This window comes from Liolophura sinensis, chromosome 5 (assembly GCF_032854445.1).
Source record: "Liolophura sinensis isolate JHLJ2023 chromosome 5, CUHK_Ljap_v2, whole genome shotgun sequence".
In the NCBI taxonomy this organism is placed as follows: Eukaryota; Metazoa; Mollusca; class Polyplacophora; order Chitonida; family Chitonidae; genus Liolophura; species Liolophura sinensis.
The window spans coordinates 8,395,135-8,420,866 of NC_088299.1; the positions used below are offsets into that span (position 1 = coordinate 8,395,135).

General features: G+C 38.3%; 1 protein-coding gene across 1 annotated transcript in view; it reads right to left on the bottom strand.

The window, feature by feature from the left end:
* Positions 1 to 460: 460 nt before the first annotated feature.
* LOC135465682 (5-oxoprolinase-like) overlaps positions 461 to 25,732 on the bottom strand; it is a 38,597-nt gene continuing 13,325 nt past the window's right edge. Inside the window, exons 17-35 of the mRNA XM_064742988.1 lie at positions 24,038 to 24,175; positions 23,384 to 23,522; positions 21,816 to 21,928; positions 18,943 to 19,006; positions 18,386 to 18,486; positions 17,536 to 17,572; positions 16,460 to 16,570; positions 15,238 to 15,333; positions 14,767 to 14,941; positions 14,173 to 14,282; positions 13,469 to 13,543; positions 12,642 to 12,788; positions 11,901 to 12,035; positions 10,967 to 11,116; positions 10,226 to 10,300; positions 8,952 to 9,034; positions 8,324 to 8,484; positions 7,964 to 8,061; positions 461 to 2,516 (exon numbers count right to left, since the gene is read on the bottom strand). Of these exons, the coding sequence (XP_064599058.1) occupies positions 2,352 to 2,516; positions 7,964 to 8,061; positions 8,324 to 8,484; positions 8,952 to 9,034; positions 10,226 to 10,300; positions 10,967 to 11,116; positions 11,901 to 12,035; positions 12,642 to 12,788; positions 13,469 to 13,543; positions 14,173 to 14,282; positions 14,767 to 14,941; positions 15,238 to 15,333; positions 16,460 to 16,570; positions 17,536 to 17,572; positions 18,386 to 18,486; positions 18,943 to 19,006; positions 21,816 to 21,928; positions 23,384 to 23,522; positions 24,038 to 24,175 (2,173 nt within the window). The 3' untranslated portion in view covers positions 461 to 2,351. The remainder of the gene's footprint in view (positions 2,517 to 7,963; positions 8,062 to 8,323; positions 8,485 to 8,951; positions 9,035 to 10,225; positions 10,301 to 10,966; positions 11,117 to 11,900; positions 12,036 to 12,641; positions 12,789 to 13,468; positions 13,544 to 14,172; positions 14,283 to 14,766; positions 14,942 to 15,237; positions 15,334 to 16,459; positions 16,571 to 17,535; positions 17,573 to 18,385; positions 18,487 to 18,942; positions 19,007 to 21,815; positions 21,929 to 23,383; positions 23,523 to 24,037; positions 24,176 to 25,732) is intronic.

Genomic DNA, 25,732 nt, shown 5'->3' on the forward strand with positions numbered 1-25,732 from the left:
TTACAGCATTTTATCTGGAATTTAAGTCTAAGATTTAAGTCTAAGATGGCTTCATGATACTGGAGCCTGACAATTAAAAATCCGTACGACCGCAGAGGAAGCCAGCATGACCTGCATGGACTCACAGCAACTACACTGATGACAGACTCCTGAGTTTATGTGCTGCGCTAGCACTCTAACCACTAGGCCACGGCACGCGAAAACGTCTGCAGCAACCTGCGGATGGTCGTGGGTTTCCTCCTGGCTCTGTCCGGTTTCCTCCCACCAGAATGGTGGCCGCCGTCGTATATGAGAAATATTCTAGAGTAAGGCGTTAAACACCAATCAAATAAATCAAATAAATAACTAGGCCAAGAAGCCCCCTCCGCCCCTCAAACTTAGATGAAATTTTAAATAATGTCAAAATTTGTGCCAGTTTTGATTTGTAGTTTTCTCTGAAATCAATCACAAAACTCAACCGTTAATTGATACACAATATATTGAACAGGACAAACAACTGTTATTGTCAAATTCAAGCCTGATTCCATACTGCGAAGCATCATAGAATTTTAATTGAAATTCAAATATTTCACATCAATAACAGCACAGCTGTGCAATCAGTATTCCTTAGAACCACATCAACACCTCGTTTGTAAATACCATCAGCTAAACAAAACAGTTTGTAAAATTTTGGTAAGAAAAACCAATAAATTCCAAAATCCAGTTGTAAGTTTTAATCTAAATTCATTTATGGGAGGTAAGAGATCAACACTGGTTTCTAGCAGAAATGATGAATATGCCATAAGAACAAACAACTGCATAACATAATGTATTATGAATGATATGCTGTCAGACAGCGCTAAAATAATGGCGAATCTCAAATTTTCTTCGGAGTCAAAGACAAAATTGTTCTCTAGAAGGCAACGCTGAAGTAAAGAAATGAAGAAATATTGCCTGAGATGAAATAAAGGGTGCCCAATGGGGATAGCGAGAACAGTCGTTGAGAGAGCGGAAAGTTGAAGAAACAGAGCAACCACAATTTTATTTGGATTTGATGAGACAAGATAACTCTGCGAAAGCCTGAACAAATTCGGTGCTAAAGTACTCATACTGGGCTAATTTCCACCAAACTTTGCCAGTTAAATTTCTTTCAACTTTTTATGGTGATATAACAAAATTGTTTGGATCTTGAAGCCATATCAGGCGACATGCATTACGGCGATTAATGAAAGAATCATTGACTTGTTCACCACGACAGTGTAAGGCGTTCGAAAACGTTGCTGGTGGGCTGAAGTGTCAACTGAAGGAACACTTTTGTTTCCACACAATCTTAAGAGGCCTTCAGCTATTATCCACAAACAGCAATGTATCTTCTCGCCGTTTGTATAGCAAAATAATTTGTTTCCAAAATTATTAATAAAATAATATCACATGATTTTGGTTATCATTCACTCTTTATACTGTTGACATAACTTTTCTAGCTTTCAACTGGTGAAAAACATTCAACATCAAACCATTACCACTTAATATATCATTAATAACTGACACATAGCCTTAATAAGCATACTTCACATGATTATTTTAAAACTGTACTGATATGTGAGTTCTACGTCTGAATAACCTTTTGAAAGGTCAGTGAATCTGTAAAAAAAAGTCACATAACAAAAATAAATCTACAAAACGACATTAGCACCTATAAATACCTTGCTGAATGCAATACAAAAAGCAAGATTCGTAATACCACCATACACCTAAAATTTTAATATTTTTCCAGTAAAATATGAATTTAATCTGCTACCAAATCAACAACAATCATGGACAGCAAAAACATCACAAACGTGTCAAAATCATAAACTGGACAAAATTATGAACAGAGAAAATGAAACAGGACAAAATCATTGACCGGACAAAATCGTGGAAAGGAAAAAAAATTACGAACTGGATAAAATCATAAAGGAACAAAAACATGGATAGGAAAAAAATTATAAACTGGACAAAATCATGAGCTGGAAAACAAGTCAGCGCGATCATGCTGCCAAGTATCCTCATTACCACTGTCAACCAATGTCATTTATACCAATGTACAGAAACAATTTCAGTCTGAGTAATTAGAATCTACCTCTATGCCTTTCCCAAGCCAGCACCAAATTCTTTAATGTTCCTGAATATGATGTCCATGAGTTAAGTGACGAAACTCCTGTCAAAACCACTGAAACACACTCAGTGTTTTGTCACGAATCGCTGTAACTTTTTTCCCATTAATTATTTTTCAGTTTTTAGTTCCCCTCAGCCAATATCATAACTCCCTTTACTAAATACATTCAGTTGTCAGCATTATCAATTCATTTATTATTTTCCTCCATTGATAAATATTAAGCAGATTCTTGAGCGAGTTTGTAGGTGTACAGGCTGCCTTTTTGAGCATATGTAGTTACAGTCTTTTCTGACTTCTTTTCAGAAGAGCTCTCTCCATCAGTGTTTTCTTCCTTGAATTCTCCCCATCCTCCGCCACCAGGAGATTCTAGATGGAAGCAATCCTAAAAGACAAAAAAGAACACAAAATGTCAAATGATTTATAACATTCGTGCTTCAAGAATTCTTTCTTCTTGTTTATTTTTCTATTGTAATGATGTTTACAGTTTTTACATTCCACTTCGGAATCATACAATATAAAGAAACAAATTAGTTACTTATTTCTCTACAGTGTATCACTGCATCTACATACGTGGCCATGATTTGGCTGCTATACCGCTGTTGAGGGGAAAAAACCATCATCGTTCAATCGACCATTTGAATTACTCTTTTTAGAGCTGTACCTGCTATTCTGTATAAAAGAGCAAGCTTGTCCTGACCAGTGTGTCAAGACAATGGCGATGTAAGAACTTCAAGTCAATACATCAAATTTACTTCAAGCACTGACTGACATACTGACAGGAAACATTTCAGCTTTTACATAAAGGTTTCCATTCCAAAAGCAAAATGATTACTTTTTTTATTATGTCATAGGCATTACTACAATGTACATGTAAGTTCGAAACCCACCATTTGGCTTCCTGTGATCCTTTTCACAACCCACGACAATGAAATTTGTGCCCAACGTAACGTCCATGACATTATTTAGTGAACACATATGTCGCAATGGCAAAAGCGTTTGACGGAGAAATTGTTGCCGCCTTGTAAAACAAGCACCTGCACATCATGATGGTAGTTACATTCGCATACCGGCTCTTAAAATCGTTCTGCCGAGTGCTGCATTTGATCTAAAACTTTGTCCATGACAATGTTACTCATTTTCCCGTAATCGGGGAGATTTATTTATTTATTTGTGTAGTGTTAGACTGGTAATTTACGTCGCACTCAAAAATATTTCAACGAACGAGAGGAAGCCAGCATGACATTTGGAGAGATGTGTTATCCTAGTTAATCTCAGAAAGATGGTTTGAGGTTTGTTTCGAAGACAGGTTTATATTCTACTGGGAAAAATATAAGTTTCACCAGCAAAAGTAATATTTTATGAGATCCGTTTGCCTCTAAAAATGTTCTTTTTGAAGGGAATTTTAAACGCAAATACATCATTTTTCCCTTTATAGTTCACACACTGTTGACATAGTGTTCACGATTGCCTTCCCTTTTCTGTTCATCGTGATTAGTCAGTTAGCTCGTTGGAGAAAAACATCGCCAGGAAACAATGTGCTCTTCAGAACAGTCAACCTACGTATTAAGGCAAGCTCACTGAAAACTAACTTCCTTTTTGGAAAACTTGCGTGTATAACTATTCCTGGATGATCTCCATTTCCCAATCAAGCAAGAGAAGAGCTGTACTATACGCCTAACAACAATGTCACACGGAAACAACAATGTCACATGGTGACAACAATATCACATAGTGACAACAATATCACATGGTGACAACAATGTCACAATGTGTTCTGTAGGCATGGGAATATATGGTCAGAAAAAATGCCAAAGTTTCTCAAGGAAGTTTGAAAACATTTTCCCGACCTCTGAATACCACTAGCAACCATCTGTTCTGATGAAATCAGCTGTTTTAAATTTTTTCAAAATTTTTAATTAAAAATGTCTGAAATCAGCCAACTGGAGGAAACTGGAAAAGTTCGAGTGAAACAGTCACGCAAATGTGGCGGGGGTCCGGGATATGTCACAGATGACTCTCAGTGATATTCATATCCACGCATGTACCGATAGAGCACAGTCGACCTAACAACTGAAAAAGTGAAGCATGGGGATCTCGGGAAATTCTCTGTCTTATAATGGGATTGAACCCATGTCTAGTGTGACCTAGCGATTGAAAAGCAAGTACGTTAACCACCCCGTCCATGACACCCTCCAAGGGGGATAAGGCTGAAAAGTTGGAATTGTGGTTTCTTACAGTGCAACTCACATTTGATTGTCTGCACACACTTAACTCAAAAAAGCTACATGTACACGTATGTATCCTCAAATTACCTCTCAAGAGACCGTGCTTATTTTGGCTGCTAGAAAATCCTTCAAAAAATCCCTGTATCCACATGACAAACCAATTTTGTCTCCTCTGGACCTGGGTCTAATTTCCCATAAGGTTTCATGGAAAGCTTTTTTGACAATATTTTTTAACCATCCTGTTTAATTCAATCTACATGTACTTTTCGGGCAGTGAGAGAATGTTAACAAAGCAAGGAAGACAACGTACAGCTTATGAACAGCCACAGGAACTGAAAGTTTTCATTTTTAATGACGGAAAACATCCATGCATGCTTTGGGTTTTATGTTTCAAATTTAGAAAGAGTTTTGAGTACAATCTATGTAACCTCTGTGCTATCCATGTTTTCAAAGTGCTATACATGTAGCTGGTTGGATAGATATATCTATGCTGAGATTTTTACGTCGTACTTAACAATTTTTCAGTCATGTGACAACCAGGAGTTATTAGGTGTGTGTACATGTACGGTGTCTTCTTGTTGCAAGGCGAGTCCATGCCGCCAAAGTGCTGCTGCCAGAATAATCATGTTGAAGACACCAGACAGGACACCCAACCCAGCCACATTATACTGACACCGGGCCGACCAGTCCTGTTTCCTTTCTCTAACCTCTCAGTGCTGAGTGCCGAGGTAGCAACAAGTGGCATTTTTAAAGTCTCTGGTATGACCTGACCTGGGTTTGACCCTGGGTGTCCTGACTTCGAGGCAGATACTCTAACCAATAGGCCGCTGAAGTGGTCTAAGTGTCTATGGACCCATAAATCCCTGATGGAAATCAACCCCCGGCGGCCCTGATGGAAATCAACCCCTGGTGGCCCTGATGGAAATCAACCCCTGGTGGCCCTGATGGAAATCAACCCCTGGTGGCCCTGATGGAAATCAACGCTCAGGAAAAAGTACCTGTCAACCCACCTGACCCTGAGGCAACTAGATTTCAATGTGACGAATGATCATTTTGTATAGCAGTCAATCTATTTCCGCTCAACATATTATAAAACTGTACCCAGTGAAACTATTGCCAGATTTTGTCATTATTTGCTTCTGCTTTTCAATACGATCCATTTTACAGGAACCAATTAGACTGCAGGTTGTAAATGGCATACCACAAGATCACCACTAGCAAACTTGTAGCTGGCTTCTAGCACTCTACTACCATTCACCTGTTGTAGCTTTTATTTGATGATGGGTAAGAGATACCATTACTGCTGTGTTCAATAGACTAATTATGAGCAAATCATTTTCCAAATATTTGACTCTTGTTCAATGCCATACTAAAAAATATGTCACTTACTGAAAAATATGTCACCATGATGGCTTAAGGTGGAGAAATCCAGCCCTGTATTAATCTTTGGCAAGCGAATGAGGTATTTTCCCACATGTGAGGTCAAGATATGCACACCATGTTGGTGGAAGACAAGTAGACTTCAGCGAATATTAGATAGCACAAATGACCAAAAGAAAATACTAAAATAAAGTATTTATCAGAGGAAAGACCATTAAACACTGTCCACGAAAATAGTTTGATATATTTTTTGAGAATTTTTCTAACGACTAAAATGCATGTAAAACATAGGATTCTATGGTGGTCTGTTGGGACCCAGAGGGTATCAGTGATGTCACAGCAATATTTTTGGATTGAAACAGTTCGTATCAAGATCCATTTGTTGAATGCATTCATAGCTCTACATGAAGATACGCTTTGAATGATGAAATATTGCAATCTACGTGTGTCAAGTGGCAAAAACCTGAACTGGTCCCAACATGGTCAGAAAAGGCCACAACAGAATCCAAAGTTCTAAATGTATTGTACTACGTCGAAAGATATTCCAAAAAAAAAAAAAAAATTCAAACTATTTCCCAGACAATATTTAATGGTCTTTCATTTGACATGTACTTCATGCTAGTGTGCTCTTTACCTTTAACCACTTCAGATCCACTGCCAATTTAAATGTCCAAGTATAATATTTTATCAGTTTTCCTGTGACAACCAATCTACATCAGGCTCACCTAACAGGTAAGCTGATGGTTCGGTACTGGGTGGCCTCTAACGAAACTGAAGTCTGCCTTGTAGTAGTAATTAACTAGGACAGGCTATTCTTAATCTACTATCTTTTTCTGTAGACTTTCATCACCTGTACTTGAGAAAAACAATTCTCATTTACTGAAGACAATTGAGAACTTGACAAACACATAACAAATTTAATGTACATGTAAATCTGTCTCAAGTTATACATCTACACGTGTCATATACAGCAATGGACAACTGTACAGTGTACAGGGTTCTGCAAATTCATTTTTGTTCATTCTGCCTCAGCAGATTTGTGCCTGATGTATCATGGTCTATGAACAATTTGGTACTGAATCATTTCAGTTGTCACCTAAAATTTGTCTGGCATACCGTTGATTGCAAATTCCAGTGGTTAAATATACAGGCAAGGACAATGTGAGACACCCATTGCTTTATGTACTAGTGTTAACACGGCTGGTACAGCTGTATGACTGATCATTGTTAATTACATCACCAACATCACATATGTCAAACACTATCTGATAACAGACAAGTTTGAGGGATACTGGAATATTACAATCATGGCCAAAAATTATCACTGAGGAATACTGGAATATTACAATCATGGTTAATAATTATCACTGAGGGATACTGGAATATTACAAGCATGACTTGTAATTATCACTGATGGATACTGGAATCTTACAAGCATGGCTTGTAATTATCACTGAGGGATGCTGGAATATTACAATCATGACTAGTAATTATCACTAAGGAATGCTGGGATATTACAATCATGACTAGTAATTATCACTGAGGAATACTGGTATATTCCAATCATGACTAATAATTATCCCTGAGGGATACTACACTATTACAACCATTATCACTGAGGGATGATAGACTATTACAATTTGGACGGGTAATTATCACTGAGGGTCACTGGGATATTACAATCATGTCTTGTAATTAGCACTGAGGGATGCTAGAATATTACAATTTGGATGGGTAATTATAACTGAGGGATGTTGGACTATTACCATCATGACCAGTAATTATCATTAAGGGATACTTGTAGTTATCTCTCAGGGATGCTGGCATATTGCAATTATGCTTGTAATTATGACTTATCCCTGAGAGATGCTGGACTATTACAATTATGGCTAGCAATATTCACTGAGGGATGTGTAATATTTTACATAAATCTGTCCACCTAAGTCACAAGTAGTGTTATTAATACATATCCTGCTGGTAGTAAGAACAGTTTAATGCCATACTGACTGGCTCTATTTCTCTATGTATAACTACTGTGGACTCAAATGTTGCCACTTCAACATAGGATCTCCTATCTCTCATCACAGTCAATCAGCAGAGATTCTCTATGTCTTTGCTCTTTGCTAAGACATGCTATATTATTTTCAATGCTTTTATGGTCAAACTTTTAGGCAGATCAGCAATATTTTAACATGACTGGTCATATGGCTAACAGAGTACATACCCCAGTGTTGACGGGAATTGAGGCCTTAGCACCCACATTGATGATCCTTCCGTCCTTGTGGCACACCAGATTTAAGCCTGAACGTCCTGGAGCACCCCCTGTTGGCAGATACAGTCAGCAAGTCCTTTAAGTCAGAAGGTTTGTCAGACACCTGTTTACTCTGGGCATTTTGGTTTAGCACTGTCCTCTATAAGTTCATCACTGCTGTTGTTTACAAGAAAAATTATTGAGCAAGGAATCAAACTAACAAATCAATCATTCCACCGTAAGGCCCACCACCTGATACTACTGAGATGGCAGCGGAAAACCTTCACTGACATGTGCTTCAAATATATGCATCTTTCAGAAAATGTAACATACCATGCATGCCATATGGCTGGAACACTCTTCTTTCTGAGAGGATAGAAAGAGTCAGTGGTTTCCGGAACAGCATCTCCCTGACAACACCATCACCTCCATGGTAACGACCTTTACCCCCTGTCCCAGGGTTCAGTTCAAAGCGTTTCAGTACAACTGGGTATCTAGAAACAAGAGATTTTATGTAAATTAGTTCACTCACAGCGAACAATATTATTTTCATTCATGTTATTATAATGAGAAAAGTTTTCTCTTCATGCATCAATATGGTGAAGTTGACAGACAAAAGTCTTGAGGCAACATTTAACGGAAAATATTTTAAAAGAGTTAAATATTTTAAAAAGAGTTCTCAGTGTGCTTACTTCTGAGTTTCAGGTTTGCCAAAAGGGTAATGTATTCAGATTAAAAACCCTACCCTACCTGCACTGATCAAATTACATGTATGCATGACTTCTGACAAATCTTACTCAGGGCTAAGCATATCGAAAAGTCCTTTATTTTTATTATTCCGCTTTGTTCATCATATTTTTTTTAGATGCACAAAAAGGATATTGACACTCATCAACAATTTGCTTATGACCACTGCAAAGCACAGAATTATCACAATAAAACAAATGCACTTTTATTTCACCTTCTCTCTAGGATTTCTGGATCAGTAATTCTTGTGTTTGTCATGTTGGTGTGAACACCACTCCGGCCGTGCCAGCTGGGACCCTAAACAACAACAACAATAAATATTTATTTATTTATTCGATTGATCTAATGCAGTACTTAAAAATACTTTATTTAAACCACAGCAGCCAACATTATAGTGGTAGGAAACTGGGCAGAGCCCGTGGGAAACCCACTACCACTCAAAGTTTGCTGGCAGACATTTCCACATATGACTGGAGAGCAAGCCAGCATGAGCAATGACACTGGTGAGAGGCTCCTGGGTGACTGTGCTGCACACAAAAACAATACCAACAGCGACTAAATTATTTATTTACAGTGGTGTTGTTGCCTGTTCACAGTACAACTGTCATAAAGCAAGAGCACTCAGCTTTCTGCATTACAAAAACTTGCAGTTAAGCCACAGAAAGTGTGCGCAATACTTGGCCAATAAGTTTCATCCATATGCAATCAACACAGTTGTAATACAATGTAAGAAGCATTTTCGATGAAATTTTCGATGAAAATACAACTCTACGTATAGACCTCACAAATCCGTCCTCACTTAGCCAGATTTTAAAAGTGCATAAATCAGCAAAGCAAGTAAAAATAAAATAATATTTCATTTTTGCCCCAATAAGCAGCTCTATAAGTCGCTCAGTCCGTTGGACAGTCAATAAGAATTTTTACCTCCTGTCTATCAACATGGGCCTTACAGTCAAATTTTTGACAACCTCCGTGTACCTGTGACTTGGGCCATTTACTTCAATGATAATGAAGAGTGAGTGAGTGCTTGGGGTTTAACATCGTACTTAACAATTTTTCAGTCATATGACGATGGAGAGCATGTAATGTGCCTCCCTGTTGCAGGACGGATTTCCCACCGCTCTTTCATTTAGTGCTGCTTCACTGAGACGCCTTACCAAAAGCAAGTAAGGCGCCCCCCCCCCCCCCCCCACCCCTTTCCGAGTTATTATACTGATACGGGTCAACCAGTCATTGCACTATCCCCTTCATGCTAAACGACAAGCGGGGAAGTTACAACTTCCTCTTAAAAGTCTTAGGTGTGACTGGATCCATTACTGAGCCTGGGTCTACTGCTCCCCGAAGAGGACGATCTACCAACTGTGCCATCAGGGCTTGTTTGATAACGCAGAGCCTGAATGCAAAAAGACTTTGACTTCTTACAAGACATCAGAGGTATGATAAAACTGTGCTTGTTTATGTCTACACGGAATTTGTGGAGCAGCTTACCGCACCAGCTCCGCCTGCCACTGTCTCATAGTACCCTCCGTCCTCATCTCCGAAAGTTGTGTTGTTCATACAACCCTGTGACAACACAAACGCCCAAAGTAACTCCTCCATACATTCCCAGTGAGATATCTGGCAACCTTGCTTACACAAGTAGAATTGGATGTCAGAATGCTGAACAATTTGGGTGACTGAAGTTTTGAGTTCAAACTCTTCTCTCGCTGAAGGTATAAACAGTCCTTACCTTAATCATCATGTGTCAAAAATGTTAGGCAACCTTTGTTGACATTATTTCTACTTAGATCCTGACTCACTGTGTTTTGAAAGCAAAAATGGCGTATTTTTCCGTCAAGTTCACAAACACTCAGCACCTCAATTTTCTCAATCATTTGTCTACTCCAAATAACTTTTTATAATCTTTTTTTTTTAGACGCACATGCTATAGTTTTTACCTTCAGCGACGAACTCCAAACTTCCCTAGAGAAATGGACTGAAATGCTTTCTACATGTACAGATTGTCACTGAGCATTACGCCCTACAAAGTAAAACCAATTAGTTTCTTATTTTTAAAATCATAACAACATAGGGTAATGTTCGGCATGACAGTTCTTTAATAGTTAAAGGGAGACAACTTTGAAGCTTTTTACAACACTCTTTAATAAGCCTTCTGCCACAAAATCCACAAATCATCATCAAAACTGATGAAAACCTCACAAGCAATTAATTACACAGGACCACCCTTACCTGGGAAGCAGCACAGGTAGAAAAGGCCTTAAAGATGACATCTGTTACTCGCTGTGAGGTGAGAATATTTCCTCCCACTACCGCAGCGTTCTCAGATGGATTCAAAAGAGAACCCTCTGGGATGATGACCTTCACGGGTTTGAGACAACCCTGACAAAATAACAAGAAATTCAGCATTTTCAGCATACTACCAGCATACTTTCAGGATACTACCAGCAAGGATTTTTTTTATTATTTATATCATTAATGTTTAACTCTGCCTTCAGGAATTTTTCTCCTTCACATTTATAGGTGCTGAGCCCAGCATAAACTGGTAGACAGCCCAGCTTCATGAATGTGTCTTTAGCCAGTAATGAAATATGTATAGCCTGACTGTTTATTGTTTATTTATTATGTCTTTATTTAATTGACATTTAACACCAAATTCAGGAATTTTTCATTTGTATGTGTATCATAACATACCTACTGAAGTGCCTGTTGTTAACCACTACCTTCTGCTAGGCCGTTGTTTATTGAGTTTAATGTTTATAGACAAACCAACTGTGGAGTTATCAACATAGACAAATCTGTAATATTCATAATTAATAACAGCAGCCTGCAGATGGTCGAGGGTCTCCTAACACCATAATGCTGGCTGCCATCAAATAAGTGAAATATCTGCGAGTACGGCATAAAACCTCAATCTAGTGAATAAGTGAAATAAATATAATTAATGTAAATAATGACAAATGGTTTGTAATAGCTACTTTTTGCAAAAGCATATAGGATAATTATGATCTGACAGTACTGAGTGGGAATCCCTTATCACCTAAAACACAAGGAAAATTTCAACAGCATGAGTCATCGAGGCATTAGCCTATACAACCATAAATTAAATCATTTTGCAAAAAGTCTTTTTCAAAAGTATCATCACTACAATCATTTTCTCTCTAACCTGATTCAGGGGAACGTCATGTCCCACCATGCACCTCAGGCAGTAGATCAAGGCTGACAGAGTTACTGCCCTTGGAGCATTGAGATTCCCATACACTTCATAACTTGTGCCAGTGAAATCTATCACAGCAGTTCCCTGTTGACAAAAATACACACGACAAGTTCTGTTAAGATAAAGCAAAGCTACTGAATGTGAAAGAACATCTTAAGGTATTTAAAAAGACATTCACGAGACGTCTCTGCATCGCTTCTTCATTTCAGTCTTTCCTTGAACATTAAAGTTTCTGTGAAGCTAATCTTGATAAGCAGATAGTTTGTAAAGTTAGGCCATACCAATTAAAATTTTTGTTTTCACAAGCTGATCACATTTTTTTTTTATGTAGAAGGATGCTATAAAAATCGACAAGAAACAAATCACCAAATTCATGGGGAATGAGGACTCTCCCAGCAATTTTCTCTGCTTATTAATAAAGATTAATACACTTGACCAGAGAGCCTTGAAAAATGGGAAAATCATTGTACAAAAAATCATCGGACAAAATAAAAATGAGAATTTAACATATTTTTTTTCTCAGATTTATTAATGTCAGATTACCCATAAAACACAAAATAAGATTGATCTGGCCTTATATTAAAAGCGTCTCTATTCCTCTCATTACTTTGACCAGAAAATATACCACAAGAAATTTAGCCAGTCAGACATTTCTCTGAAGATTTGACAGCAGATTTGAGATTTTCTTACTTTGTTTTCATCGATGTCCACACGCAGTGCAATTTTGGATCCATCATCCATAAAGTCTTCTGCGTACAGACTCGTCTCTCCAGTTCTCTCCCTTGTATTCTTCGCTATTTCTTTCAGCATTTCTCTCACAGCCACCTCAGCATTATTCTTAACATACAAAAACAAGCCTTTGTTTTTGGAGTAAGATATACAGTGATAGAGATAGTACCACAATGAATTTTGAGCCATTCAATCGAAAGTGTATTAAACTTAGAGCCGAAAGAAACTGGCTGAAGATTTGCAATACATAAGTTTCTTACATGGACAGGGCTCAAAATTCAAAGGGTTCAAAATTCAAAGGGCTCAAAATTTGCAGGCCAGGTGGTTTCAGCTGTCATGGTTGTGTTCCCATGGGGGATGTGAGATTTTTGTAATGGTTGCCCCTAAAACAAGTTGTCAAAACATTAATTTCACACCCTCTAGGATATATCCCTGTTAGGGAAAGAGTTACTTCTTCAGAAATTAAGATTCTTTTGATATTCTTTTCAGGTTAGTAACATGTAAGTATAAACAAATGTCACAAATACAAGGGAGATAATCACCATTTGAGATACTTTTAATTTTTTTTTTTTTTTTTTTTTTTTGATTGGTGTTTTACGCCGTACTCAAGAATATTTCACTTATACGACGGCGGCCAGCATTATGGTGGGTGGAAACCGGGCAGAGCCCGGCGGAAACCCACGACCATCCGCAGGTTGCTGACAGACCTTCCCACGTACGGCCGGAGAGGAAGCCAGCATGAGATACTTTTAATGACCTCATTATTAAAATATTCCCGGTATATTTACCTGTATGTGGGTCATATAGGCCTGTACAACCTCTAGTCCATACTCCGCAATCAGGCCTAAGATAAGACTCACTCCCTGAAAACAGAACAATCACACCGAAATGGTCAGAGACAAGTATTAGCCTTCTGTTTCACAAAGTCCTATTGCTGCACTTCCCAACATGTTACTATAATAGAGCAGAGAGTACTCGTGGTATCACAGCTGGCTAGTAAACCTGACATAAGGTGTCGCTTACCGCTTTACTTTTATGGCACTCAGAATACATCCAGAAACCAGACTGGGCATAATGACGTCAGTATAGCAATCATGTTTTGAATTTCTGTTGTATTTATTCTATTTATTGGTTTGGGGTTTTACATCGTACTCAAAAATATATTTCAGTTCTATAATGGCGGCTGCCCAGCATTATGATGGGAGGAAACTCGGCAGAGCCTGACAATCTGCAAGCTGCTGTCAGATCATCCCAGCAATTCACCCAAATTTCCTACAGCTATTTTATTATTATTTTCTTTTCATTATTTTTAATTCGTCGTCATATGATTAAAAAATTGTTAAGTATGACATTAAACCCCAAGCACTCACTCACTCATTCACTCAATAATTTTAACAATGCCGTTATGACAAATTTTAATCAATGAACACACAAAGGACACTTCAATCCCTGTTGGTTGCCATGGTAACCAAGTGACTATTAACTAGCCTACCTTCTGATTGGCTGCCACCTGTGCCCTCAGGTCACTTAGGTTATCGTGAAGGTTTCTGGTGCCACTGCTCCCGGGGTACTTGCCCGGCTCCATGAAAGCCTCAGTCACAGCTAGTTAACACATGAAGGGGATGCATGTTGCCATGGCTACACATGTAACCGTTCTTATTTATGTGTGCATGTATGACATCCAAACCTACCAGAATGATTCCTGTTTCAAAAATGTTGTCACAAAAATATGGCAGAAATAGTTTTGATGGGGCAATTAACAAAAAAATACTCATTCCCTCAATCGTTCCTTATTCTAAATGTAACCGATGTCTAAATGTTTAAAAACACAAACCAATATTCTGTGGTTTCAATCAATTTCATTACAATAAAAGACATTTTATCATATTAACATAAAAATTATGAGCAAATACATGACTTACTAACCTATCAAAGAAAAGATGATAAATTTCTGTGTCATAAACGTCTAAGAATGTTTAGCTTTCAGCTTTGATACTTTTTAACTTCGTTGTTACAAATGTCAAGGAAGTTCTGAAAAGCTTTCATCTTAAACCACACACCTGTCTATACAATATCTTAATCTCACCTTCTTCCTGGAAAATGCCATCAATGACCAGTTTGAAGGACTTGAACACAGCTCCTTCTTCATAAATTGTTTTGGAGTGTGCAGGCATTGAGCCAGGAGTTATCCCCCCTATATCAGCATGATGCCCCCTACTGGCCACATAAAATACTGCTGAGTCACAGCTTTCATGAAAGACCTGAAGTAAAGAGAAACTACATGTGAAATCGAAACTTTTCATAGCATTTGATCACAATGAAAGATACCAGTCCATGTACAGTGACATGTAGGCAAGGCAGAATGAAAATTTTGTTCTGAAATATCAACTTCTATCAGAAAAGTATAATTTCAGAAAAAGGGAAGTACGGATTGAACTCCTTTGAAAATATTTAATTAAAGATGGTGTCTGTCAAACTGAAAATGCGACATTGGTAAACATCAAAAAATAACAAGTAAATCCTTATTTATGACATCAGCGATATGGTGGGTACTTACTGGTGTAATGACGGTAAGGTCAGGAAGATGGCTACCCCCTGCCTGAGGGTGGTTGCTAAGAATAACTTCACGAAATGACCTCCCCAAAACCTTCATCTACACAAACAACAACAGATCAGGAGAGTATAAAACCCGGATTAAATGAAAACTGGTAAAAAGGGTATAAATACATTAATCAAAAGGCAGCAAAATTCAGTTCTGATCTCCGCTACCTGGCAGATCAGCTAATATCAAACACAGCTCTGCTACACATCCATTAGTGCTCCACATGGAAACCATACAGTTTTTGTTTCAGTTTTATGTAATCCAAAGTGGCATTTAAAAAAGAATATAGTGAAGTGAAATCTGTTAAATAAAGCCATTTCAGTCAATGTTTCAGTTAATTTCAAAACTACTGAGACACAAGACTCCCTTACAAAGTCAAAATAACAGTTACAAAAACATGCAAAAAACAAGGAATACTTTAAATGACCATAAATTTCGTTTTTGGCCAACTTGCCCATTTTTCCTGATTCCGAGAGTTCTACTGATTTTAGAAAAATGTTTTGAGGTTTGCTTGGAACATGGGATGTTGTTCTACAGGAAAGCTGGAGCATTCAGTTCAGCATCAAAAAAAAATTGTGACATTTATTTGCCCCTATAAATGCACTTTTGTCAGTGGCACAGTACCAACAAAATGAGAATACATCAACAGAAGGAGGGGCATTCACTGAAAAAAAAATTTAGCTCTTTGCTGGCACACAGTCACGAGACGACTTCAGGTTTCTTTGCACTTACTAAAATGATAGACTCTTAGTTGAGTCTTACCTACTCTCTCCAAAATAGACCACTGAATCACTTGACCTGATGCTCAGTTGAAAAACTCCCGATACATGCGACAACTGATGTAATCTGTGTTGGCCCATGAATTCTTTGAACCAGAAAAATACCTTGGAAAACAAGTCAAAATTCTGATTGGTCCAAGTGGAGCTTTGTCTTCGTTAACATTGACAGAAGTTATACAGGTGCAGGTTGTCAACTAACAAGCCTAGTAAAATAAAAACTACTTCATCTATACCTGGTGTCACCGATCGCCAACAAGTGGACCATGAATAGTCTTCATTGGTCACTTTGGCTTATGTTAATTAGCCATCTGTATCAGATTTGTAAGCTCTATCAGTAAAGGTTGTAGACGGTAGACTATGGGCTTCTACATAAGCATGACAAGGAGAGCATGCCTCACCTGATACTGCACTGTTTCCTGCATGGCCCCGAGATGTACAGGAATGTGGGGAGCATTAGCAACCAGACCACCATCTGGTCCAAATACAGCACACGAAAAGTCCAGGCGCTCCTGAAAAGGAAAAAGGCCAAAGAAAAATGTTTGAATAAGAAATCATGATCATAACAAAGGAAAAGGCAAGGAAAATATTTGAAAATAAAATCATCTTTGAAAAAAAACGCAACATTTTCATTTCTTAAATATATACTATAATTCTTCAACCTTTTCGGATGTTTGCAAAGGTGCTTCTTCAAGCATATTCTGAAGGCATTATTCTGTTGGAACTATACTTTTTGTGAAGCCCTGAAACTGGCCAATCCAAACAATGTAGTTTTGTCTCCAAATTTAGAATGTGCATAAATTGCACTGAACGCTGCTCTTTCATATGAAAAAAGGTTGAGAAATTAGGGTAATGTCTAAAATATCTTTCTTCAAAGATTTTGAACAGTGTCTTTAATAACTGTAAAACCAATGTGACCAACCAAAGGGAACTAATCAAAAAAAAAAAAAACATATAACTACATTTAATACTATAAACACTTTTGGAAGTTCTCAGGACAATTTTACACGACTTTTGAACCTCAAAATCTTTGAAAAACTCAGAAACTTTCAAAATGTTGTACTTAGAGGAGGATATATAGCACTGAGAACCATAAAATGGGCAATATGTAAGTTTAATGCAGGGTATTATTCTTTAAATTATTTCCTTCTCTCACAATGCCTGTGCCTTCATATCTATTTCCAGATGATCTGTGATAAAAGACAAAATCAACCTTAGCCTGAAGACTTACGAATCTGGCCAAGGACCATTCAGATACCTACTCTATTTAGAAGGACAAAGCGGTGGTTGATTTGTTTGACTGGGATCTAATTTTGATTTCAACATGTATAACACAGGCATTTCCTGTACCAGACACCTCTCCCAGTCACGTTAATTATGACAACTATTTGGCCAACTCTTCTTATGCTGAGATCCTCCTGACCATGTACATGTCCCCAGGTTACCAATTTTATTAACACCTGAGTCAGGTGGTTACCTTTATATTTGTAGATATAGAGGTCCTTTGTAAAACTCTGGGAATAAAAATAACACAAATTATATATGGATATGAACACGAAAAAAAACACCTATACACTCATCTTATTGACGATATATATTAAGGTCAATTACATTCTTGTTCTTGTTTCCCGTCAGAAAATTTGGAAAATTGATACGAGCTTCGAAACAATTTTCATTTTTCAAAATCATTAATTCAGCTATCTTTCATGAGATTATCATCTTCTGTGACAATTTCTGGTAAAAAACAAAATGATGAGTTCCTATGTCAGGGGTAAAATGGTGTGCCAGTGATGAGCGAGACCTAGTAATGAAGTGTGATTGGTTTAACACAATTGTAAATGTAACAATTCATCATGGTGCATGAGGATATGAATATTAAGAAAGGCTCACTGAATTCAAATTCAGTATGCATTTCAATTTTCTCTGTAGTCTGACAACTCTACACAAATGTATACTTAATACAGCCATAATATTCATGGTGGCGCAACTTCCTGTACTGAAGTTAAAATGAGCCCAACGAAGTAAATTTGGTCGCAATAATGGTCACAGGTGGTTCATATGGTCCTGAAATTTGAATTTTTCAACAAGGCTATCATCTTACCTTCCAAAATGCCATCTGGAATGTGCATCTCTAAGATCAACATCAATTCCAATGATTGACAAAAAGGAGTAACTGGAAGTTTTAGATCAAACACAGTATATGCAACAGAAATGTGATCCAAAAGTCCCCAAACCGGCACGCTTGTTTTATTCTACCAAGCCTCTTTTACAGGAAACAGGAGATAGCGTCACCCCTAATGCCCCCTCCCACACACACCACCTCTTACCTGCCCATCTGCTCAGCAGTGCTCATAAACCTATGCGAGAAGATTGACAGCTGAATGGCATCAAGTTCTGTGCCTATAGCTTTCACTTCACAAGACTCGATCTGCAAATAAAACACAGTGACTTTGACTAATCTGTCTCAATAAACTATAAACTATTGCGGATACAATGTTTCATCCTTGGGGAAACTGTGCATTGCACTTCATGTGAGATGGCTAAAGTGTGAAACACCATTAATCCCTCTCAGTTTTTGAGGGGTGGGGGTGGGGTGGAGGTTGGGGTGGGGGTATTAATCTGTTACAAGAAGCTTCAGAGACGAAAAGGTTGGGTTTCTCCATTTGTATTTTTATCCCATAAATATAAATGTTGTCATCTCCATGATATTCATGCCTTACACTGAACGAATAAAACTATCTCATTTTCTCTCACTCACATTTATAGGGGTGTTAACAGATTTCACTTTTCAACAAAAAATAACTCCAATAAAAGAAAGTACATCCTATCATCAAAACAGTTCCACACACTACATGAAATAGCTAGGATGAATGTAATGACTTACATTTATGAGGATGTCCTTCTGCCTTGTTACAGTTGCCACACAATCTGGCTCCACTAATATTGTGCTACAAAAAACACAATGTGATACAATTTGAAGGTGTAAAGCAACAGGCAAGTCCTGTTTTTGAAACAAACTCTGTTCAAAAAATGATATAGTAACCTGCAAGGAGTACACATTAACCATCTACAGCGTTACTGAATTCCATAATTATGAAAAACGTGTACATTTTCAGGATTTGATTTGATACAGAACAAGCTCCAGCAATATCCGGTTACACAACAAACACCAAGACAAAGGTGTTGAATGATTTTCTCTCATCTTAATGTTTTATGACTTTCTTGTTTATCAAGGCATTCCGATAATGTAAATGTTGTCAGCAAGAAAAAGTGACGAGACAGTCTCTATTTCCCACAAATTAGTTTTATTTTTTGTATCCTCCTCCAACAATGAAAAAAGATTAAACCAACAATTTAAATTGATTTATTTATTCAATTATTTATTTGATTGGTGTTTTACGCCGTACTCAAGAATATTTCACTTATACGACGGCAGCCAGCATTATGGTGGGTGGAAACCAGGCAGAGCTCGGTGGAAACCCACGACCATCCGCAGGTGGCTGCCAGACCTTCCCACAAAAGGACGGAGACGACTTGAACTCACAGCAGCCGCATTGGTGAGAGACTCCTGGATCATTGCGCTGCACTAGCGCGCTAACCAACTGAGCCACTGACGCCCCCCCAATTTAAATTGAATTGGCCATGGGAGCATCTCACAGTGAAATCATCTCCTTTTTAATTTTACTTCCAATTGGTGTGGCCATGGGACCATCATACAGTGAAATCATCTCCTTTGTCATTTTACTTCCAATTGGTGTGGCCATGGAAGCATCATACAGTGAAATCATCTCTGTCATTTTACTTCCAATTGGTGTTCCCGTGGGAGCATCATACAGTGAAATCATCTCTTTTGTAATTTTACTTCCAATTGGTGTGGCCGTGGGACCATCATACAGTGAAAACATCTCCTTTGTCATTTTACTTCCAATTGGTGTGGCCGTGGGACCATCATACAGTGAAATCATCTCCTTTGTCATTTTACTTCCAATTGGTGTGGCTGTGGGACCATCATACAGTGAAATCATCTCCTTTGTCATTTTACTTCCAATTGGTGTGCCCGTGGGAGCATCATACAGTGAAATCATCTCCTTTGTCATTTTACTTCCAATTGGTGTGGCCATGGGAGCATCATACAGTGAAATCATCTCCTTTGTCATTTTACTTCCAATTGGTGTGGCCGTGGGAGCATCATACAGTGAAATCATCTCCTTTGTCATTTTACTTCCAATTGGTGTGCCCGTGGGAACATCATACAGTGAAATCATCTCCTTTGTCATTTTACTTCCAATTGGTGTGGCTGTGGGACCATCATACAGTGAAATCATCTCCTTTGTCATTTTACTTCCAATAAGTGTGGCCGTGGGAGCATCATACAGTGAAATCATCTCTTTTGTCATTTTACTTCCAATTGGTGTGGCCGTGGGACCATCATACAGTGAAATCATCTCCTTTGTCATTTTACTTCCAATTGGTGTGGCCGTGGGAACATCATACAGTGAAAACATCTCCTTTGTCATTTTACTTCCAATTGGTGTGGCCGTGGGACCATCATACAGTGAAATCATCTCCTTTGTCATTTTACTTCCAATTGTTGTGGCTGTGGGACCATCATACAGTGAAATCATCTCCTTTGTCATTTTACTTCCAATTGGTGTGGCCATGGGACCATCATTCAGTGAAATCATCTCCTTTGTCATTTTACTTCCAATTGGTGTGGCCGTGGGAGCATCATACAGTGAAATCATCTCCTTTGTCATTTTACTTCCAATTGGTGTGCCCGTGGGACCATCATACAGTGAAATCATCTCCTTTGTCATTTTACTTCCAATTGGTGTGGCTGTGGGACCATCATACAGTGAAATCATCTCCTTTGTCATTTTACTTCCAATAAGTGTGGCCGTGGGAGCATCATACAGTGAAATCATCTCCTTTGTAATTTTACTTCCAATTGGTGTGGCCGTGGGAGCATCTTACAGTGAAAACATCTCCTTTGTCATTTTACTTCCAATTGGTGTGCCCGTGGGAGCATCTTACAGTGAAATCATCTCCTTTGTAATTTTACTTCCAATTGGTGTGGCCGTGGGACCATCATACAGTGAAATCATCTCCTTTGTCATTTTACTTCCAATTGGTGTGGCCGTGGGAGCATCTTACAGTGAAATCATCTCCTTTGTCATTTTACTTCCGACTGGTGTGGCCGTGGGACCATCATACAGTGAAAACATCTCCTTTGTCATTTTACTTCCAATTGGTGTGGCCGTGGGAACATCATACAGTGAAATCATCTCCTTTGTCATTTTACTTCCAATTGGTGTGGCCGTGGGACCATCATACAGTGAAATCATCTCCTTTGTCATTTTACTTCCAATTGGTGTGGCCGTGGGAGCATCATACAGTGAAATCATCTCTTTTGTAATTTTACTTCCCATTGGTGTGGCCGTGGGACCATCATACAGTGAAATCATCTCCTTTGTCATTTTACTTCCAATTGGTGTGGCTGTGGGACCATCATACAGTGAAATCATCTCCTCTGTCATTTTACTTCCAATTGTTGTGGCTGTGGGACCATCTTACAGTGAAATCATCTCCTTTGTAATTTTACTTCCAATGCCTTACACTGATCGTCACCGTCATCATACATTAAGTAAAAAATTCTGAACTATGATGTTCAGCAACAATCAGATAAGTAAATAAATAAATCTGTTACATTACTCATACAAACACTAGTATCTCGGTAATTGGAAATCAACAACTTACCTGTTTTTATCAATGATAATAGCCGGTCCTACAATGGAGTGATCAGCTTTCAGGTTGTCAAGGAGATAGACCTGGGTATCCAGGTAGCCCGACTCAAAGTAACAGGATACTACCTGTCAGGTGCAGGTGTGGAAACAAGTGATGTTCAATTGGATGTGATTTGATTGATTGGTGTTTTACGCCGTACTCAAGAATATTTCACTTATACGACGGCGGCCAGCATTATGGTGGGAGGAAACCGGACAGAGACCGGGGAAAACCCACAACCATCCGCAGGTTGCTGGAAGACCTTCCCACTTGCAGACGAAGAGGAAGGCAGCAAATTGGATGTGATACATTCCAGCAGATGACATAAAACATACATACAATATACATGTATATCACCGGAACAGAATGTAAACATTAGGAAAACAATAAGATTATGGCAAATCAGGTTATTTGTGGAGACCTAGAGAAACCACAGCAATGGTTTCCCAGCCTAGTTGTCTCCCAGTTACATGTACAAAGCTTATGAGTTGAGGAAACCAGGCAGAGATCAAGAAAAGTTTACATGGCATTGGTCTCCCAACCTCATGGTTTCCAAGCCGCACAGCTTATGAGTGATAAGGACGTGGCAGTTTATGAGAAACCGCAGTGCCTCACTAGACATGCTGAAGATATGAAACAAGGCATTCAGAGAACTCCAATAGTTTGCCCCAGTTCAGAAGTCTGTGAAACTGCATAATGTTCAAGTCAGGTGATACGTTCAAGTGCTGACCTCTAAACCAAAATTAAAATAAAATGAAACTGTCATACACAGGTATTACATGTATTTTATTACATTCGATAGTGCTATGATCTTGCCATTAAATTAACAGGAAAGGCCAAAGTTATTATACTATCACATAAATAACTTTTCTTCCCTCTCGCAATACTTCTCCTTACTTCATGCAGACAAGCTAAAAGCCATTTGTGTATGTTGGAAGGTCTGTCAGCAACCTGCAGAAGGTTGTAGGTTTCCCCTGAGCTCTGCCTGGTTTCCTCCCACTATAATGCTGGCTGGGGTCATATAAGTGATATACTCTTGAGTATGGTGTGAAACACCAATCAAATAAATAAATAAATAAATAAATAAATAAATAAAGGCATTTGGGTAATTTTCTGAGGTAACCTCTCCATGATGCAGCTAACAGTACATAGCTTATATGTACAGCTATCATTACCACCGGGTGTCTGTCTGATCTTATTTTTCTATTTACTTGCTTGGAGTTTTATGCCGTACTCAAGAATATTTCACTTTTTCAACAGCAGCCAATAATATGGTTAGATGAAACCTGACAGATCCTGGGGAAACCCACAAGATGCTGGCAGTCCTTTCCATGTATGAGAGGAGGTCAGCATGGGCTGGACTTGAACTCATGGCCATTGTATAGGTGAGAGACTCCTGGGTCATTGCACTGCTCTGTTACATTAAAGTACACTCCTAAACCCGTTTACCAATTTCTTCCTTTATTTCACCCTTTATACCTTCTTTTCTTTCGCGCATTTGGTCCATTAACAATTTTTTTATTTCTAACAGCCGTACATACCGTTTGCACAGGTGGTGGTCCATCAGCAATGTCGGCTTCAACTTTCGACTCCACATTAGATTTCCCAAGACCTCGAACTCTGATGTCATCAATTATGATTGGTCGATCAGGAATGGTGAAACCAAATTCTCGTTTGTATCTGGAAAGAAAGGCAGGTGTGTTCCAGTTAGCTAATGTGAAACTAAATTCTGTTTTATGTTTGAAAATCAAACACGTCTCATCACATTTCATGCAGTCCAATGTAACATTACGCAAACTTCATCTCTCGTATACTATAAGTTTTGGGAGAAATGTGGAAGAATTTTATAAAGTTGATTTATGTTCACCACACAGCAACATTATGTTTGTCAGCTGACACAATTTTAGCAAGATTACCCTAAATAATCTAAAATTTCGACCATGACTAAGTTACTCAGGTTTCCAGATTCTGTGAGTTCTACTGATTTTAGAAAGGTGCTTTTAGAGTTGCTTGGAAGGTAGGATGATATCCTACTGGGAAAATGTAAATTTTAGCCCCAGAAGTAATATCTCAAGACATTTGCTTGCATAAATGCTCTTTTGTGGTCGAATTTTTAGGTCATTTACAGTAAGCATAAATCATCCCCACTCCCCCCGCCCCCCCACCAAATATATTCGTGAAAATCTGAGTCTAACCTTTGCGTGAAAGCTTCCCGAAAGTTGCCATAGCGACTACTGGCGCCACCCTGTTGACAATCCCCAGCGGTCACCATTAAGGCACAGTCTGTTTTGTTGTATCTCAGATGAAGAAATGACGTAGTCTCAATCTGATCTCTACAAAATCATGTCAGATTGAAATTTGAACAACGCCTTCAGAGAATTCCACCAGCTCACCTGCTATAGATGTCAACTAGACAGTGGAATCAGAATAAAGATAAAAGTTGTAAAGTGATATGGTGGTAAAGACATCATTGTGGTGAGATTGTGCACAAAACTGAGGTAGTGGTCTTTGATATGTTAACTGTGAACTGCACGCAGCAATCCGTGAATGATTCCAACACTGTGATTGGCTGAGCAAATGCTGAGTAATTGTAGTAATAAAACTTCATTGTGGGGTATTCGAGTACCAACTCGCCGGAGTGGTCTATTATATGCAAATCTCTTCCCATGATTGGCTATCCGTGTACTATGGGTGGCCACTGCAGCCCTCTGATTGGCTGAGCAAATAATCAGTTGACAACAATCACTGTCTGCCTGGATGGTTTAAACTTTCTGTCACAGTACAGGAGAGCACATGCATCGGCCAGTGTTATAGGCTCCCAATACTAACACAGATGTGGAAAGCTTTCTACAGATACCGTGTATACCAGATAAATCGGTACACACCAAGGTAAATTCTTACACTCTACAAATCTGGTAAACTAGCTAGAGAGACAAAAAGCTTATCTAGATAAGTGATTGCATAATAAAATGTAGCCCTTCAAGAAAGTCTTGTAGAAATCCATGTTTACAGGAGAACAGAATGAAGTCAATCTGAATGTGTGTCCACAAAACAGTAAAATGCTGACAAATCTGGTAAAATCCACAGAGGAACCCAATACAATAAATCTGGCAAAGTCCATAAATCTTAAAAAGCCACAGAAACCCTGTACACAAGAAACTGTGGAGACTTAATTTCTAAAGAACGTGTTTACTACAGAGAACAAATTCAAATTTCTATAACTGGTGAATTTTTCAATTTAAGTCCATCAATTAAAATTATTAAATAACATTCACAAAGCCTATAAAACTAAAACAATAAAACATTTCAACCTTCCAAACAAAAAATAACTTTAAAAACACACCATACCTTAAAGCCAAAAAAAAAAGACTAACCTTCAATCCAGGTGTGATAGCCAAAAATACAAGAGCGAAAAAAAAAAAGCTTAACCTGCCATCCAAGAATGTGCATTTACACACCATACCTTAAAGCAAAAACCTCTCTGGCCTTATGTGGGAAGGTCTGCCAGCAACCTGTGGATGGGTTTTCCCCGGGCTCTGCCTGGTTTCCTCCCACCATAATGCTGGCCGCTGTCGTATAAGTGAAATATTCTTGAGTACAGCGTAAAAACACCAATCAAATAAATAAATCAATTAAAGCAAAAAAAAAAACAAAAAAGACTAACCTTTAATCCACGTGTGATAGCCCAATATACAAGGGCGAAAAAAAAAGCTTAACCTGCTATCCGAGAAAGTGTATTTACACACCATACTTAAGACTACAGAGCCCAAAAAAATTAAGCCTAATCTTCAATCTATGCACAATAGCCCAATATACAAGAGCTAAAAAAAAGCTTAACCTTCAATCAATGAATAAGAGCCCATTGTACATGTACAGGAACTAAAAGAGAA